The sequence below is a fragment of the Bacillus rossius genome, chromosome 10 (assembly GCF_032445375.1).
Source record: "Bacillus rossius redtenbacheri isolate Brsri chromosome 10, Brsri_v3, whole genome shotgun sequence".
In the NCBI taxonomy this organism is placed as follows: domain Eukaryota; kingdom Metazoa; phylum Arthropoda; class Insecta; order Phasmatodea; family Bacillidae; genus Bacillus; species Bacillus rossius.
In genome coordinates this window covers 37,764,266-37,782,592 of record NC_086337.1, presented here as the reverse complement: position 1 = coordinate 37,782,592, position 18,327 = coordinate 37,764,266, and the positions used below count along the sequence as shown (strand labels likewise).

The window sequence follows — 18,327 nt, the reverse complement described above, 5'->3', positions numbered from 1 at the left end:
TCTTAAATATCAAGATAGCTGCAATTTTACTATGTCAATACATATATTCAAAGCCTGTAACAAACTACAGAATGAAACTTCACTTATAGTTCTAAATATTTGTGTAAATGTGTCTACTTTAATAAGTGAAATAAGCTAGGTATAACACACCCTATTACAATGCCATTTCTGATAATATGTATCCTTGAGACCCACATACTGTTTTTTTTTTTTTGGGTTGCATGAGTCATTACCAATCCCAAAAATTAGTGAATAGAATGAATACAGATAAACACATACAATAAACACTTTATTTTTATTTTTCATTAAAAATATGTTGTGTTACATTAGAAACATTTGAGAATTATGATAAAATGCTTAGTTATTTTTAATATGTACACATGTTTAGTATTAGATCACTTCTCATTTTGCATCCATGTTCTCTGTTTGGGCAGATAATTAATCCTAACATGAAATTATGAGGTAAATCTTATTCTGTCATATATTTTCAATAAATTATTTCCTTATCAACCTGGTGAATATAATACACTTTTAAATTTATAATGATAACCAGTATTAATATTATTTTTTAAAGAAAAAAAAACTTGGATTTACAAAGATGGCTTTACCCTTATTATGTATCTTCCTTAACACAGAAGCACACAATGTTATCGTTCTACAAAATCAACAGGCACGATGTTGCAGCCAATGAGGCCACGCCCCGACCAAGTGCCAGGGGTCAAGGTCAGAGACAGCAGCCTGTCCTCACGAAGGACCCGTAAGTTTATGCTCCGCCCCACCGAGTGTTTCACCACAGCTGCTACATCTTGCAGCGTTTTGATGTTATCCGAGTTCACCGAACCGAACTCCACAATCAGGTCATCTGCCACCAATCCCTGCAGCAGAAAAAAAATACTAAACACTGCAAGAACAATGTTTTAAATTATGATATGTTGTATACTTTTAAATCGTTTAAAAAAAAAAAAAAAATTATGTAAGTAACAATTGAATTTACTGGTAGTTTCATGACACTCAATGGCAAGATCATTAGAGCCTGATATTTTCTTTCCTAAGTGATCTGACCAAGGCGATCCAGGTTTGATACACTGTGGGGTTGAACCATGATTTTTTGCAGTGGTTTTCTCTACCCCCGATGCATTACATGACTGACCCATCTCACAATTTATCTTTCATTTATCACAAAATATGTTAAATCCTAATTTTATTCAATTTATCTATGTGGCATCAATCATATAAGTCTAAGTTAGTAACACTGCAATAAAAAGTTGCATTGTAGTTAGGTGGTAGCAAACCCATGGCTCAAGGGCTGTTTTATTAGCCCTTTGAAACTAGTAGTGGGAATGACTACTGGTGTGCTAGACAATTCAAACACTTAAGTTTCTTTCTTTAAAGATTTAAATTCATAAGTTATACTTTTAAATTACAGTAAAGCCCTCTTATGAAAATCCTGCTTAAGAGAATTTACTGCATAATAAGTTGGAAAAAATGTATTATTTGACCTACAGATATATACAATTGTACCCTTGTAAAAATGTTTCCCTGTTAATAAGTTTAAATTTCAAAATACCTTGAGAAACATTTTAACAGGGTATTATGGAAGAATGGAATTATATTACGCATGTAATTCTCATTTGCTTGTATTTACGTTCTAATTATAAACCATAAACCAAAATGGGGTAAAATCAGGTAAAAGGATGCGGAAGGTGTGCTTGTTTTTTATTCTACAAAGAACATTAAATATACACATTGGCCAGCTAGATTATTTAATTTCTTTTAATGGCTCTCACTTGCACTTACGGCTAAAGGAAACACGCACTCGTACGTCTCCAAGTTGACGAGACCAGCAGATTCGGTCGCCAGCGGCGCATGAAGCATCACCAGGGTCGCGAGATACTCACTGCTCTCTCCGCCGGCGAGTCCGGGGACACAAAGTTCACCCTGGCGATGGGCGTGCTGCTCTCCCGTCGCCGGGGTGCAGCGGAGACGCCTGCCCCACCAGACTCCCTGATCTGGCTGTGGATGGTGACCAGCCCCTGCTCTATCTGCCGCATCAGGGCCTTGTGGTCGTTCATCAGGCCTGGGGGCACGAGATGCGGCTTCGCTTCGCTTCGCTTCGCTTCGCTTCCCATCTGCCTTCTACCAACTCCACACACAAACTGCTATACCTAGTTGAATTGTTCTACTGACGGCCACGTTGGGCATTGCGAATTTGAATCCAATTTCCTAATGTAGCAGTTTGACTTTGGTTTTGCTTAACAATTTATATAGGTGGTTCACGAAAAAATTATGTTATAATTATATTTGGGGGGATAATAATTTTAAGATCCAATTTGATTGTGAAAGTGAGAAAACATTTTAAATTGTAGAAAAATAATAATATTTTGATTGTTTTTTTTTTGTTGAATATGGCATTTAATTTGCTACTATGTTCCTATGGAGACCCATAATATTAATATTTTTTGTAATATACTGCATATATATATGATATATGTAGATGCCATAATGACAGTCAGTAAGATATAAAGTTAAATAACACCAGCAGAAAGTGATGCACTTGCAAAAAGTTGAATTTTTGAAAAGGCTTTAAAGGTTATTTTAAAATGAACGAAGTTTAATATTATATACCTACATATCATGCTGTTTTAAATGAGAAAATTAAACTTTCTTGCTCAACTTACTACTTAAAACAAAGTACTTAATGGTGCAGTTATATTTAGGTCTTAATAAAAATATATATAGTAACCGTACAGATGATGCGATGACGTGCGAGCCTGACTTGATAGACATCTATATCTTGACGAGGAAAGCCATCAGCGTCCACAAGAGGTTCCTTCATGTCAATGTTGTTCTGAAAATACACATATACACAAACTAGAAACCTTGGTGGCATTTAAGATATTTCTTTACAATAATGTAAGTTAGAACATGTCTGCACTAAGTTTTGTTGTAGATATTACCAAGGCAATATGTGCAATTCCTATAAGCTGTAACTAGGGACAAGATTATGGGGCGAATTGTGAGAAAACTGAAAATAACACTAAAAAGCACATCAATGCACCATATAACAACAAAATAAAAGTTAAAAAACATAAAACAGTGAAATGCAACTACAATCATGAAATTAATCAGAACTTTAAAAAAACTCACTACAAAGATACTTTGAATATATTAAATTCAATTAAAGTATTTTATTCAGCATGAAGTTTGTACCAAAATGTATCTTCTTAATGGTTTGGAAAAAAAAAAATCAATTTTACTTTGAGTTTGAATCTCTTATTGATTCTTTATTTTTATTCTGAATAATTCTGACCAGGAGATGAGAATGGAGCATTGATGAATGGGTGGTGGAAACAGGAGTATCCAGAGAACACACCCATGACATCCACCATGTTCCCCACTTGGAAAACAATATGGGTTTGATCCCGCCACGCATGAAACCTAGGCTACCAACATTGACCCCATAAACAAATTGAGAATAAGATGAAATACAATTTAAAACAAGTTTTAAATGGTAAACAATTATAATATAGGGGAAACTAAAGAAAAAGAGAAAAAAAAAAGGGGGGGGGGGGAGCAGCCTGTCCCAGACGCCAGCAGGTCAAAGAAAGCACTGGATAAAGTAAAAGGTAATATATTATATTTAATAATATTTTCATTTTATTCATTACCTATAATCATATACTCAATGGTGATCTTTATTACTCAGTTTATTGTGCGTTTACATGGTATGCTTGCATAGAAACCATGAAATTAAATGTACACTTAAAATTATACATATAAAGTACACGGTTGCAAAACAAATTATGTCTGGTATGTTTATTGCTGCTTTTTTTTTAAATAAAAAACTTTGAGTAATTATACTTATAAGGTGACAAAACTTACAGACTGTAGAATTTGTCTCATTGCATCTATTTCTCTTTCAATCGCGCTTCTCCTGTCCATTAGCATTAATATACTTTCCCTTGAGGGACCCCCATGAAAATCCTCTTCCATCACAGCTTCACTTTCACTTGAATTTTTATTTTACATTTAGTTTCAAACAATCGATAGTTTTTATGAAATGTCCTTCAAATGATGACAAACGAAACAGAACAGCTGTTTCGTTTTTGCAGTATTGTCACAGTGGTACCATTTAAGTTTAAATTTTACCTAATTTTTTAAGTGTTATATTTGCATTGACGTATTAACTAAATATAAATACATAAAAAAGTACCTTTTATAATATAAATTTAATTAAAATTATAATTAAAATTTCTTGACAAAACACTTGTTATTTTTCAGAATTTCTGAGTAAGATTTTGTGTCTTATCATTATGTTCGTATTCTACTTCACCAGGAAGTTAAATATTTTAGTTAAATACGGAATAGCTTTCTTGAGATCAGAAAAAAAGTTTTAGTTTAAAAAAACTCTTTTTGCTATTTGGTACGCAGTGGCAGTGCTGTCTTTAAGTTTAGAATAGTGAGGGAAATCATGCTGGGTATTGGTGCACTTGTTATAAAACTGCTCCCCCTTCCTGACCGGATTTCGCAACAATAAGTTTATTGTGTGCTTTGGCTTTCGCTGGAGGTGGATCGGGAAACGAAAGGACATGGCAGGGGGTGTAGCGAAAATGAATGGACTAGCAGTAACGTCGCCTCGTAAAAAAGTTCGTCGAGACAGTGCAGCTAAAGCAACAGTAGTTTTAGGAGCGCAGTGGGGCGATGAAGGAAAAGGAAAGGTTGTAGATATGTTGGCTACGGAAGCTGACATCGTCTGCAGATGCCAGGTAAATTAATGTTACTCTTTGCCATCGGTATTTTAAATATCCATTATTTCAAGTACATTAGCGTTTTACAACTTGCTTTTATTTTAGGATTACATGGGTGTCATTTTTAAGGGTTTATTACTATAACACGTAGCTAATAGTCGATGTGGTTAAGATTGGTATTTAACACACGGTAGTTTTGTGTTCGACTAGAATCTTGAAACGAAAATTGTACTTTTTAGGGGCTATTCGTTTTCTGTATTTTCCAGAAGCAGCTGCTATGCAGAATTATTCCAAAAATATGTTTTAGAATTTAATCGTTTGTGTTACACTGAAGTCATTAGAGACGAGATGTAATGAAATGAGAATGAAGCTTTGAATAAATGAATGGTGTGGAAAAACGGGAATGCCCCGAGAAAACCCACAGGACCCACTGCAACATTCCCACTTGCGTAAAATCCAGGTGTGAGCATCGAATATTGGACTCGAGGTCGCTTTGGTGACCACCATTGCTACACAGAAATTGAATTTCTCAAACATATGTATTATTAATGTTTGACTTAATCCATAACATTGTCTTTATTTTAAAAGGTTTTTTATTGTGTACCTATATTTGTTAAGTTGTTACCATAACATGTTTTAACTTCTGAACAAGTTTTAAGTTTGATATTTGAATCAAAATTTGTTTTGAGACACAAAAGTAATTAATAATGCACAGTAACTAAAAATATATATATATATAATAAAATATTTTAGAGTTGGTTTTATCATTTACAAGTGCTTAGCTTACATCATCGTCAAACTGGTAAACCTTCACAAGATAAGTTTCCTCAAAAATATTATCCTGAATAGTGGTTGTCAGCATCCAAGTAGAAAAATATTGTGTTGGGTGTATGGATCATTGTGAATCGCTCGGTAAATATGTACAGTCGCGGTAGATGCCAAAAAAAAATGCTACAAATCCGAAAATACTTTTATTCTATGCTCTTTCACTTCCTCTTTTCAAATCAACCGGCGGAGATAAATTCCAAATACTTTAGGAGATATCGAATTTTTTAATTTCATCATATGTAGAGTCGCGGTAGATGCCAAAAAAAAATGCTAAAAACCTAAAATACTTTTATTCTATGCTCTTTCACTTCCTCTTTTCAAATCAACCGGCGGAGATAAGAAATTCCAAATACTTTAGGAGATATCGAATTTTTTAATTTAGTAATACAACGCCCGTTTAACCATTCGAACGTCGCCATTTTTTATTTTGACGTGTGTTAGTGAATGCGTAATAAATAAAATGGTCAATTAGGTCAGGTCAGTTACATTATAAATACTTTCAAACTAAGTGGACATTAAAAATAATGTGAATTTAATTTAATGGTTCTTTAGTTTTAAATTATTTATAATGTAACTAAAACCCGGACAAATGATGAACACTAACAACTCACGTAATTTTTTTTTACTTATTACTTGCGCAACAAAATCCAAATAAAAAAATAATACTTTAAAATTAGAAACGTTAAAAACTCACCTAAGTTGGAGGCGGGTACATTTCCTTTGCCACTATAAGGAAATGATGTAGTCGTTCACCTACGTCGCGATACCTCCGACGGAACATGAATTCCGCAAGGTACCCGACGTAGTGGTTAACTCGTCGACCATATCGTGGTACATTCTGCCTTACTTCCCGCCAAAGTGTCTCTATTCTTTGGGTGTTCGCCCTTGTGTCGGGATCAACAAAGTTCATACTATGATTTACCTTCAGGTGAAGATAATCATGCTGTGAAAGACAATTATAAGCACACCAACAGTCGCTTATAATTGTCGTTCCAGGCGAAATGTACTTCTTGATCACGCGCAAGAGTGTTCTGCTAGTACGATCTTTGACAGGAATGAGAAAAATGTTATCACTATTTCTCTCAATACCGCCAAAAACCCACTGACCCTGAATGACTCGCCCCTTATTATTCTTACGTTTGCCAATTTTAGCTTCATCATTTTCGACAACTTTGCCCGGCCCACCCAATTTCCCTACATTTACTTCCAAACTCCACTTAATTAAAACTTCCCTACAAAAGGTCGTCCAATCTACGACGGTTTTCAAGCTGACATTACAATTGAACTAAATAAATACTGTATTAGGGTGATGAACTGTTAAAAAAAAATAAGTTATCTTCAAAATAGTTTCAATCGAAAGATTACTTTTGGAGAACCACGTGCCGTTCCTGAATGATTTTTTGAAACAACAAGGTACCCTTTTAACTTTTTTATTGGCACGGGTTATTGTTGACCGGTGACATTGAAAAAATCCGCTGTCCTCGGGCAACTCAATTACCGTCCCACATTGGTCGCACTTTACCTCAGAACTCAAAACTCCATGATCAACTAAATATTCAAACAACAATTTCCAATCATCACACAAATGCACAAAATCGAATACATTCAAGGAACACCCGCTGCATAGCTGACTATTCCCAGAAACACAGGCCATTTGAAAGACAGAATATATCAAAATAATGATAGATGATTCCCCAGAACGACTACAACATTGATTGATCAAATGGCAGAAGTTGACCGATTAATTAAACATCGTATTGAACAATAAATGAATAAATAATCACGTATTGGTTCATTTGAATACTGACCAATCACGGAATAAATAATCACCTATTGGTTCATTTGAATACTGGCCAATCACGGAACAGTCACGTGACAAAATTGTCCAATAAGAAACATGATACTCGTAAACAAGAAACCTTATCATCTATGACAAGAAACAATGGTGATCGCCGCATACTACGCAGGTATTGTGATGAAAATTAAAAAATTCGATATCTCCTAAAGTATTTGGAATTTCTTACCTCCGCCGGCTGATTTGAAAAGAGGAAGTGAAAGAGCACAGAATAAAAGTATTTTCAGATTTTTAGCATTTTTTTTTTGGCATCTACAGCGACTCTACATATGATGAAATTTAAAAATTCGATATCTCCTAAAGTATTTGGAATTTCTTACCTCCGCCGGTTGTTTTGAAAAGAGGAAGTGCAAGGGCACAGAATAAAAGTATTTTCAGATTTTTAGCATTTTTTTGGCATCTACCGCGACTGTACATATTTACCAATCGCTCGACTTGTTGACGGAGGGATAGACTGCAGATGGACAGACACGATGGATCATTTGAGTCCAGCTTTACTCTTAAGGGTCCATCTGGCCAGACACAAGTTCTAGAAGCACAGAGGTTTGTAAGGGCATCACTGGCTCGTGTATCACACGCCTCTTTGCGTGTGAGACACCGAACTGATGTGCATCTTTGAGTCAGCAATGTGCCTCTGTCAGTTTCTAAGTAGCGACTCTGTAATTTTGTGGTGGAATATTAAATATTAAGGCTCTCAGCACCTACCTATCTTACTTACAATATTGTGTACCAACATTTTAATACCCAAAGAAAAACAGTGGAATTATCATTTTCAGCCTTTTCTAAAATTTAACTCAGAACCTCCCTTGCTTTTGTTTTTGCCGTTTCTGCCTCAAATATTTTTAAAAAATATATATTCACTTATTAATATCATGGGTCTAAAATATCATGCAAGTAATGATAATTACAAAGACTTTTCACACCTTTTTACACCAATGTTATTACACTAAGAGAATATCTGTTAAAAATATTTGTGGCAGAACATCAAATGCAAGTGAGGTATATCAGTGTTGGCTGATTTTAACCAAGTGGTTTTTATAAAAAAAGGTTTTTAAATAATATTTTTTTAAATAGAATATCTTAATTATTTTTTTTAATGACAGGGCTGATTCCACTTTAATAGCAACACTAGTTTTTTTGTGATTTACTGGAACAAATAATTATATAGGTACTAATCAAGATTTAAATTATCTGAATAAGTTCTAAATTATATCCAGCTAAATACTTCTCTAAAATTAAATTAATTAGTAAATTGTGGACAAAGTGTAAAATAAAGGATAAAACAAATAAATTTATTATTAAAAAAAATATATATATTGTGGGAAATCCCTGAGTGTAAATCTCTTCTGTGGGAAACATCCATTCTATGGAGTATACTCTTCCTGTGGGGAAATACCCTTTCTGTGGTTGTCCCAGTAACACTAGGACTTAAGTTCTTAGTTGTTGTAACTTTTCTGGTTCAGCATGAGTGGCAGAAAGCGGAATGTTTGTTGTGTGGATTTCATTTTAACATGCTGAGAATTCAAATAACTAACATTAAAAAAAAATCTGGTTTCAACAAAAAAAAATTTTTTTTTTCCTTTTCTTTTCAACCCTGGTTGAAATTGTAGAAATAGTCCTTAAATGAAAGTACTACTGATGAAAAAAATAAAAATCAACATTGCGTTTGAGCCCCAGTGTTAATCACTGTAACGAGCTAAAATTCTATTGTGTTTGAGCTGGATTTTTTTTAATGTATAATGTTGGCTGTTGCTTATAGCCACTCAGAGGAGTGTTATTTTGTACAGATGTGGTGTACGTAAGTTTCTTAAAACAATTTTAGTTTTGTTAATTATGTTGATTTTCTGTTGGGTACCTGTAAGAAATAAAGGAAAATTGTTTGCATGGAACATCTTGGAATGGCAAGTTTGTAGCAGTTGGATTTCAAAACATATTCTACAAAAAAAGTGTACAAGTAGAACTGCCAATTTGTAGTAAAAGTAAAATAAAAACTCATATCTTTTAATATCCAGCCCTCATCAATTCAGGAAATCTGAAAGTCAAAAATAAATTTACTATATTTCAAAATCTCTGAACATTCTAATTTGTAAGAACTTTAAAAATGGAAAATACTACTCTGAGGTAGAAAAATGTTTGGAATAATGAACGTACATATATACCTGATATCAAAAAGAAATTAATTGCAAAATGTTTTCACAAAATGTTTAAAAATATTGCATTACTTACAAACAGGAATTTTTTTTTTTTGAAAACTACAAAACTTCTTTGAATATCTTAGTGCTTAAAAACAGCCATAAAAATATTTTAAAATCACTAAAAATCACATTTGCTGCTCTTAGCAGCCTTGCCTAGCTGGATATTGAGATTTATTTTGAATAGGTTTTACAGTAGGTACTTATCTGTTATATTCCCACCTGAAAAATATATTGAAATTCCCTTCCAATCAGTTATTGCTGTTTTTATTGATAACATTACAATCCATAGTTCTGAATGTCGAGGTGTTTCTGTATTTCAGTGACAGTGAGTGAAATTTTTAATTTTAGAAAATTGTGTAGACTTATTACAGATGAAAAACAAGCAGTGATTGTTTTTCAATGCAATGGGATAGTTCTTTCTGAAAATTTCTGAATTAATAACCATAAAATATACTTGTCATTTGGAAAAGTCACAAAATGGAGATACATGATGAAATGTTGTGAATGTAGTGTTCGGAAAGGAAACTGACTGGAAGGATCTAAATTATCATTGGCGACGATTGTGTTGTGTTTATACAGTTTGTCAAAAGAACTGACAAATGCATCATTTTGTAAAAAAGAGTTGAAAATATGCATTGAGGCTTTCGTTGAATACAGCAATAATTATATGCATGAGGTTTGGGTGGGGTGAATCCAATATGAAGAAACTCAAATCAGAGGAAATGGCCTCTGTGTTGAAATTGATGAAACCTTGTATTACAAAAGAAAAAAATGTCAGTAGAGTTTTAAAATGTATTTTTAAATAGAATATTTTAATAAAACTTAAATGAAAGGCCTAATTCCACTCTAATAACATTAATAGTTTGCACTTTAATGTTTTTTTGTGATTTATGGGAACAAATAATTATATACTAATCAAGATCTTATCATTTAAATTATCTGAATAAGTTGTAAATTATACCCAGCTAAATGCTCCTCTAAAATTAAATAAATTAGTAAATTATAGTCAAAATGTTAAAAAGAGGAAATAAATAAATTTATTATTTAAAAAAAATTCCTATTCTGTGGGATATCCCTGACTCTACACCAATCCCTCACTTAGCATGACTAATGCATTCCTAAATATTTGAATTAGCGTATTCTGAAGCATTATTAGCCATAAATAGCAAGGCTAATTAACTTAATGTTCCTAAATGTGTAGGGAAATATCTTTATGTAATATAAGTGCGTACAATAACACTCAACGATAAATGTGTCACATCATTTATCTTCATAAGCCTACCATAAAATACTTTGTATGACAAATACGACACCGCGTAATGGGAGATAGGTAGTGAGTGTACTTATCGTCAGTCGACTGATTGGCTTGCTTGCCCGGGCGTGACCTTCATATCACGTTCGTACCTTTCCACGAACTTTCCAAATCATCTTTTACTGGCAGTGAAACTGATATTACTGTCAGGATATTTACATTCTAATTTTTTAAAACTTAAAATGTTTACTCACGTTATCACTGCTTGGTCACACCAATCCTGTCAGGCCCTTGATTTGTTTTTCATTGCACCATTTATTTAACAAACTTATCCATATGAATTATCTGTTAATTTCTGTTCTAGTATCTAATGTAAAATATATTCCCACTAGTACAACCAACTGATTCATACTTATAATAAAATTTTGATAGTTTGTATTTCATATGATTGTGGGCACAGTTGACTTGCTTGAAACTAAAGTGTGACCAACATAAGTGTGGCCTTCATGAACATTCTGCACACTGAAATACTTCTAGTTTTGTCTCAAATACTTGAACACGTTGAATTACGCTCTCATTTGGAAGTTGTGATTCCAATATGATTCCAACTGCAGGTATTTGTGCACGTACAGTTACCAGTAGACGAATGTTCAGATGTTGCTTTGTGTTTGTGCATGCGAGTTCCCTGTCACTGGCTAGACAAGATTATCACGGCCCAATCTGTGGCCGGGCAACAACACTTCTGCCCGGCGGCATACGCGTGGACGTTAAAACATTTGGTCTTTCACACTCCATAGCCGCAACTGAACTTGCCTTAGCTGATGTTTGTACAACAGCTGATAGCATAGTCACCTACGTGTACTTCTCTTTCCCCTCTTGTATAGCTTACTGTATGCCACAGCACATGTTTACCAAGTTGAAGCAGACTTCAAGGCATCATGCCTTACTTTTTTTTTTTTTCCTAGGCCAAATTTGTGCTGAATTTTACAGACGTGCTATTCAGGACTGGGACAGTAAAATTAACATCGTGCAATTTGAAGACGTTCTAAGTGAGGGATTGGTATACTGTAAATCCGCTTTGTGGTCAAGTCCCATTCAGATGTGCAGTTTTTCTGGTCTTCAGTTCTTTGATGTTATAACTTTTCTGGTTCAGCGTGAGAAAGTGGGATCATGTATGGCTTTCATTTGAACATGCGGAGAATCAAAATAACTAATGTAAAAAAACTTGTTTTTTTATTCCAACCCTGGTTTTCTACGAGACAAGAATGTTATTCATAGATTTAACTTTGATGCTGCTCAGTTTTACATTTGTCATTTTGTTTGAGTAGTTGTAGGTATTTGATACAATGCAAAATACACAGTGTAATATGTTCTAGATTTTAATGGAAATAGTGTCCTTGAGGTGTTTCAGTATGGGACTCTGGATTAACTAGATAGGCTGTGTTGAAATTTTCACTTATATTTTCAAACAAACTTAACTGTTTCAAACTGAGTTGTAATATACAAGTTGATATAGTGTTTTTATTTTGATTAAATAGAAGAAAATGTTATACCTTGTTCACCTGATTTTGAGTTGACACGTGAATAACTTAGTTGATATAAGTTGTAATTAACCACATATTATCCAAGTTGTAGGGTACATAGTTGGTAATTTTACCAGAAGTGGAATAAAAAGTGTTTAATGGCATTTAGTTCTGTAGCTTGAAAATTATGTATCTCAAATTTTTTGCATTTTTAATTAATTGCCTAATAGTGCTTGATTATCAGATTATGATTGAAGATTTTGGTTTTCTAATAGGAATGTACTCTTTTTTGCACTGAGGAACCTATAGAGTTATTGTTATTTAATATAAATTATCTGTTTTAAGTACTGAAATGTACTAAAAATTTCTGACATGTATATCTTTGCTTTTATATATTTTTAAATTTTTGCGTAGTTATAATTTTTTTGTATTGCGTGTTGAAGTTGTGTTTCGTGACTTGTCAGGGTTGCATGGCTGATACAATCTTGAGCTAGTCTTTTGCCAAGCGGGCCGGGACGTCTCTGTATCTGCCCGGAATCGCATGACAGAACTTATAAAAGTTTGCTAATCAATATTAGGTTAATTTGTCCATCCCAGAGGAGAATTTACAAGGGGTGGTAGAGGGGGGGGGGGAATTTATATCCTGCTGTGGTATACGGTCCCCAGCCCTGCAATTAGTGGCTGTTCTGTAGACCGCGCTGCGACGGTAGATGGCTGGTTTGACCCGAAGGGCACCTTCGCTTGACAATTGGCAGCCGTGACCAGGCAGCACTGGTGACCTTGGCACACTTGTGCTCTGGCTTTTAAGAACTCTGCTATCTGCTATTTTTACAGCGGGAGAGTGAGTGAGCGAATGGATGGATTAACAAATGAAGGTGTATTTGTACATTTGTACATGTATGTCCACATCTATGAGAGTTTGCAAAAATGTCTGGGGAAATAAGTTTTAGTAGTTTTCTACAGGCTTTACACTTTTTGTTAAATATCAATATTTTTTTTAGTTAAATTTTGATGTGTGTGTGTGTGTGTATGTGTGTGTGTGTGTGTGTGTGTGTGTATATATATATATATATATATATATATATATATATATAAAGATTTGGTGTTACGTTACAGATTGTAATGTGACCCACAGGTTCAGTGGTAGAATTTCAGGCTACTGTACAGGGAAGTTAATTAAATTGCTCCAGTTTTGATTCAGAGTATACATTGTGCGATGAACTTGTATGCAAAATCACTTGAAAAATCATTACAAGCAGGTGTTCTATTTTACATGGTGCAGGTACTTAGATCATTTGACATAAGTTGTGTGGATTTTTCCCCAAATAAGGTGGCTTCACTAATATACCAAATGTTATCCTTTTTTGTGATGGTTTTAAAGAACATATTACGTCGCATACAAAATTTGCTACACTTTCAAGAACCAAGATGGTGATTTAATTATTGTTCATACTCAGAACACCAGTTTATGTAAATTAGTTTTACTTATTTGTGAATTTTACATCAACCATTAATAATTAAACAAATTACAGTACATAATTATATTATAGTGCATGTTAAATTGGAAAAAAACCACATTTCGTAAACTATGAAAGTAATTGTAAATGACTTTTGTTGTATGTATTTTAAAGCCTTGGCCCTAAATTATGAATTTTACAGTAATTGCCCCAAAATAGGCATTACTTCAAAAAGTGTAAAACTTAGTTTTAATTTTTACTATTTATAAGGCAAAAATTAAATTTTTTTAAAGGATTTGAAGTATTTATCCCTGATACAATAAAGCATAGTATTATTTTTAACCTTCATTTAAATTTGATTAATTGTTTCTCTTTAATATTTAGTATATAAAAATAATTTTTATGGTACTTGGTTTCCTAATATTATATTGGCCAAATACAAATACTTACTTATTGCTCTAAAAAATTAATTTTACAAAAAATGTATATAGTTTATATACTTACTAAGAACAAATGTATTTTGAGATATTTGAATTTAAAAAAACACACTTCAAGAATTATAGGTATGCTTGAATAAAAATATATGTACTAAGAAAATTTAAAAATTTAATTTTATCCTATACACATTAAACAGTGCATAATTAGCTAGAAGGGTGATATAAAAATATAGTTAGGGTAAAGTTTCCATTTTGAGCGATAAATTTTAAGATTTTCATTTCAAGTTGAGAGTAAAGAAAAGTATGGCCGTGGATATTGTTATTTGTAAATGCAAGTTAAAAGAGTGCGACAGATTGCTCTGCGTGAAGGAGTGTTAGTAAACTTTGGGGGAGGAACGTGACAGCTCTATCCTCGCACCTCTCCTCAACCCAGCCATTGTTACGTGTCTTGGCAGACTCCTCTCCTCGGAGCCCCCGGGGCCGCCCCTTCGCTCTAGAGTGGCGCGAGGGACCCTTCCCTGGGCCAGGAGCTTTCTTGACATGCCACCCCGCCGCTTGGTCCCTTCTTGCGCGCGGCGAGGTGTGGGAGTTATTTTTGCAGCTCCGATCTCGTGGCCTGAGGCCAGCGGCCAGCCCGACCCACATTGTGCCGTCGGAGGCTCAGCACAGCAGATTGTGTGGCCATTTTATTGTATCTCTTTTTTGTCTTGCACCACCAAAGGACTTGGAGAATTTGGTCTGACTTCAAACAATTTAAAGAATTCAAACTGTGTTAAGCATAGCAGAAATTAAGCAGACACTAACAGTGATATTTTCCCCATCGTTCGTAACACACATTTAAACATGGCCAGGAAAACAAACCACAGAGACTGCTGAAAGTGAAATTTTATTGCGTGTTTACCAAACTTATTTCCTTAACGTCACAGTGAAATATAATTTGTGTGCTGTAAAACGAGGTGAACACAAACAATTGGCTCAAAAAATCTTTTGAGGTTTCTTGCAACCTTTTTTTTTTTAAGAAAACACATTTTTATGAAATAATATTTTATTTCATTGTGTGTTTATAGTATCATTGTATAAAACATATTTTGTTAGCAGTTACAGTTAAAATATAAATCTTCTTATTTTGCAGTGCTAGGGGAATGATAGTATTAAATTATCCAGTTTGTGAGTGAGACAGAGAACGGGTGTATCCACGAATGCTAGAGAGGGACAGAAATGGTAGCCCAGACCCTTGGTAATGACTTTACTCTGGAAAGTAATTTTTTTTTCTGTAGAGATATTTTTGTTTTGCAAATAGGAAGGCATTTTTCCGAGGGGAAACCTCGCGTGATGAGGCTTTCATGGACTGGAAATAGCCAATTAGAGCTAATGACCAATGGGGTAGTCCTCAGCTGTGTATTTTGTGAAGGGATTGTCATGTATTTGTTTTGGCTTGTGCTTTGTTCTTTTTATGGCAGATCAAGGTGGTCAGGGTGCATGTTACTAAGTTATAAAAAATGTTATAGTCAATATATGAAAGAATGAATTTCACTTCAATAATATTTTGGATTGTTGTGAAAAGTATGTCAGTAATGTTTTGAGTTAAGAATAAATTATCAGAAATATTGAACATTTTCGTCAATATGCACATTTTTCTTCGTCTGTTGAGCAAAATAAAACAGCTCCAGTGACTGTTGTCTCCATGTTTATATCAGACTGCTTTTAGCCGGGCTGGTTTTAACTTGTTATAAAGATATTTGGAATTAATCACTAACTTTTCTTCTTAAATTGCAACAATTGAGTACTATCCTGATATTTGAACGAGTGAAGCAGTGGGTGGTACAGGCACTGTAAATAAAATTGGTTAAAAAACTTACTCAATATAAAATATTTTTACCGAAGAATTACCTTTATAAGATCCTTTAAGTCCTTTAAGCAGTCTGTTTCTATTCACCTTTTTTTTACGGAAGGCTATTGCAGTCATGGTTTTTTCTGCTACAGACAAATACTGTGCAAGGCATATGTCTATAAATTTTTCATTGGGTTACTTCCTCTCTCTGCAACAAACTTTCAAATATCACATTACGTTTCAGGTTTGTGGTTTACACACGGGGGTAGTCTGGCAAAGTTCAACAACAATCTTTTTTTTTTTTTTTTTACCATAATTAGCTGTAACTCAACATGACACCATCAAGTATTGGTTCCATCAGCAGCACATTTAAAATCAGTAATTATATAATTATCTTAAATTATACCTGCCTAAATTGAAAATAACAAAATAAGCTATTGAGGTATTATTCAAATAGAAATTGACTCACCCAATTAATGTTCATCCGATATCAATAGTGCAGATATTAAAGGTGACAGGACATATAAAATAAAGGGGAAAAAAACTAAATTTTAGTCACGTAATGGTTTTTTTTTTTTTTTTTCAAGAGTAGAGATGATTGAATATGCACACATTTGTCAAGAAGCTAAAAAGCAGTGCTACTGAGGTAGGCTACTAAGTTTGTAGGTATTACTTGAGTGTAATTATTGTATGAAACTTGTAACTTTATGCTTTGTTATGTGCTCTGATATTCATAATTAAATGTCTTCAACCTACGCAGACAGTTTAGTGAACATAACCTTAAACATTTTTGTGCTCTCTCGAGTTCCTACCTAACCACCTTCTGTGTCATATACAGCCTTGTCGATATTTTCTGATTGTCATTACTAATGCACATTTAGCCTATTTAAATAGTAACTGCTTAAAAATTTAATTTGTTCAACAAAGTATTCCAAAAAAGTTATTTTGTGTCTACTGGCTTTTAACCTTTTTCATGCCTCAGAGCTGTGCTTACTGTTCCATGTCAGTTCAAGGTTCTAAATAAGTCCTATTGTATTTTTATCATTTAGGAATGAATTAGGTCACAGATTTTTCATTCCACCCGCTAGAAGTTTAATTTTTGTGTTATATACATAAACAGTAAAGAGATATATATATATATATATGTGTGTGTGTGTGTGTGTATATATATATATATATATATATATATATATATATATATAATAGGTTATGAAAGTTTTATGAGTGATTTTATTACAAAAAAACTAAGTTGCAATACAAACAGGTGTTAATAAAACAATTGGTTGTGATTTAGTTTTTTTCTAAATGCCTCGGTAGAAGATCAGGTCACACATTCATTACAAATGATTGTGGGTTATTGACTATTATAAAGTGGCGATGAGTTCATGGCTGTCAAAGTTTTTCCAGGAAATAAAACAAGCTTCTCCAACAAAGGGGTCATTGTTGTAACAGCACTACATCTTCATGATGGAAAATTAACAGCTGAAGAAGTGAAAACTACTTAAAGTATTGCCAGTGCTCGAATTCGTGGGGACAGGTACAAACTATCAGTTGGAACTGCTCCCATATATTGACAATCTTGTTCATATTTGTTGTTTTTAGTAAATTTGAAATTATTAAAAAAAATCACATAAAACAGGTTTCAACAATTTAAATATTCTAATGTAATACATGTATTAAATAAATGTTATATTTTATTAGTGAAGACAAGTTAGATAAAAAGAAAAAAACAAAGCCTGACGAAAACAGATAAAACACAAGTGACTTAAAATCTGTGATAAATGGCATTTTTTATGATTGTTTCTTTGATTATTTTATATTAACTAAAACAAATGTAGGTTAGTAGTTAGTAAAATAAAATAGTTATATTTTATCAATGCAGTTCTCACCATACGTTAAGTCCTTTTCTAATGTTTTGCATACATCATTTCTACTGTAAAAATACAAATCACATGTACCAATTCCTGTTTCATACATTAATATCTAATACTGACTGCAAGACATAGTTTTAATCTTTATTTAACATTTTCGCTTTTGCCTATAAATAAATATTACAATCAATACTTTCTACTGCTTCTATTACGCACTTATTCCTGCATGAAATGAGACACTTAACTTTTACTAATCCTTCAGTCCTGCCTCCACTAACTATAATACCATCTGAGATTCCACTATCAGACCACAACGTACACCTATATTGT

General features: G+C 33.4%; 2 protein-coding genes across 2 annotated transcripts in view; one reads left to right on the top strand and one right to left on the bottom strand.

Annotated features, from left to right (window-relative positions):
- Positions 1-276: 276 nt before the first annotated feature.
- On the bottom strand, positions 277-4,127 carry LOC134535977 (26S proteasome non-ATPase regulatory subunit 9). The gene is made up of 4 exons (XM_063375445.1): positions 3,883-4,127; positions 2,749-2,848; positions 1,899-2,077; positions 277-875 (listed from the first exon to the last, which is right to left on the bottom strand). The coding sequence occupies exons 1-4, from the start codon at positions 3,991-3,993 to the stop codon at positions 648-650; spliced, it is 618 nt and encodes a 205-aa protein (XP_063231515.1). The 5' UTR covers positions 3,994-4,127; the 3' UTR covers positions 277-647.
- Positions 4,128-4,476: 349 nt separating this feature from the next.
- Positions 4,477-18,327, top strand: part of LOC134535976 (adenylosuccinate synthetase) — a 37,132-nt gene continuing 23,281 nt past the window's right edge. Inside the window, exon 1 of the mRNA XM_063375444.1 lies at positions 4,477-4,766. Coding sequence (XP_063231514.1) covers positions 4,590-4,766 — 177 coding nt within the window. The 5' untranslated portion in view covers positions 4,477-4,589. The remainder of the gene's footprint in view (positions 4,767-18,327) is intronic.

Excerpts from the sequence above, each read along its gene's own strand:
- LOC134535977 (XM_063375445.1), bottom strand. The coding sequence starts at position 3,993 with ATGGAAGAGGATTTTCATGGGGGTCCCTCAAGGGAAAGTATATTAATG. Across the intron at positions 2,849-3,882 it reads TGAGACAAATTCTACAGTCT|AACAACATTGACATGAAGGA; the intron begins GTAAGTTTTGTC and ends GTGTATTTTCAG. Across the intron at positions 876-1,898 it reads ACTCGCCGGCGGAGAGAGCA|GGATTGGTGGCAGATGACCT; the intron begins GTGAGTATCTCG and ends TTTCTGCTGCAG.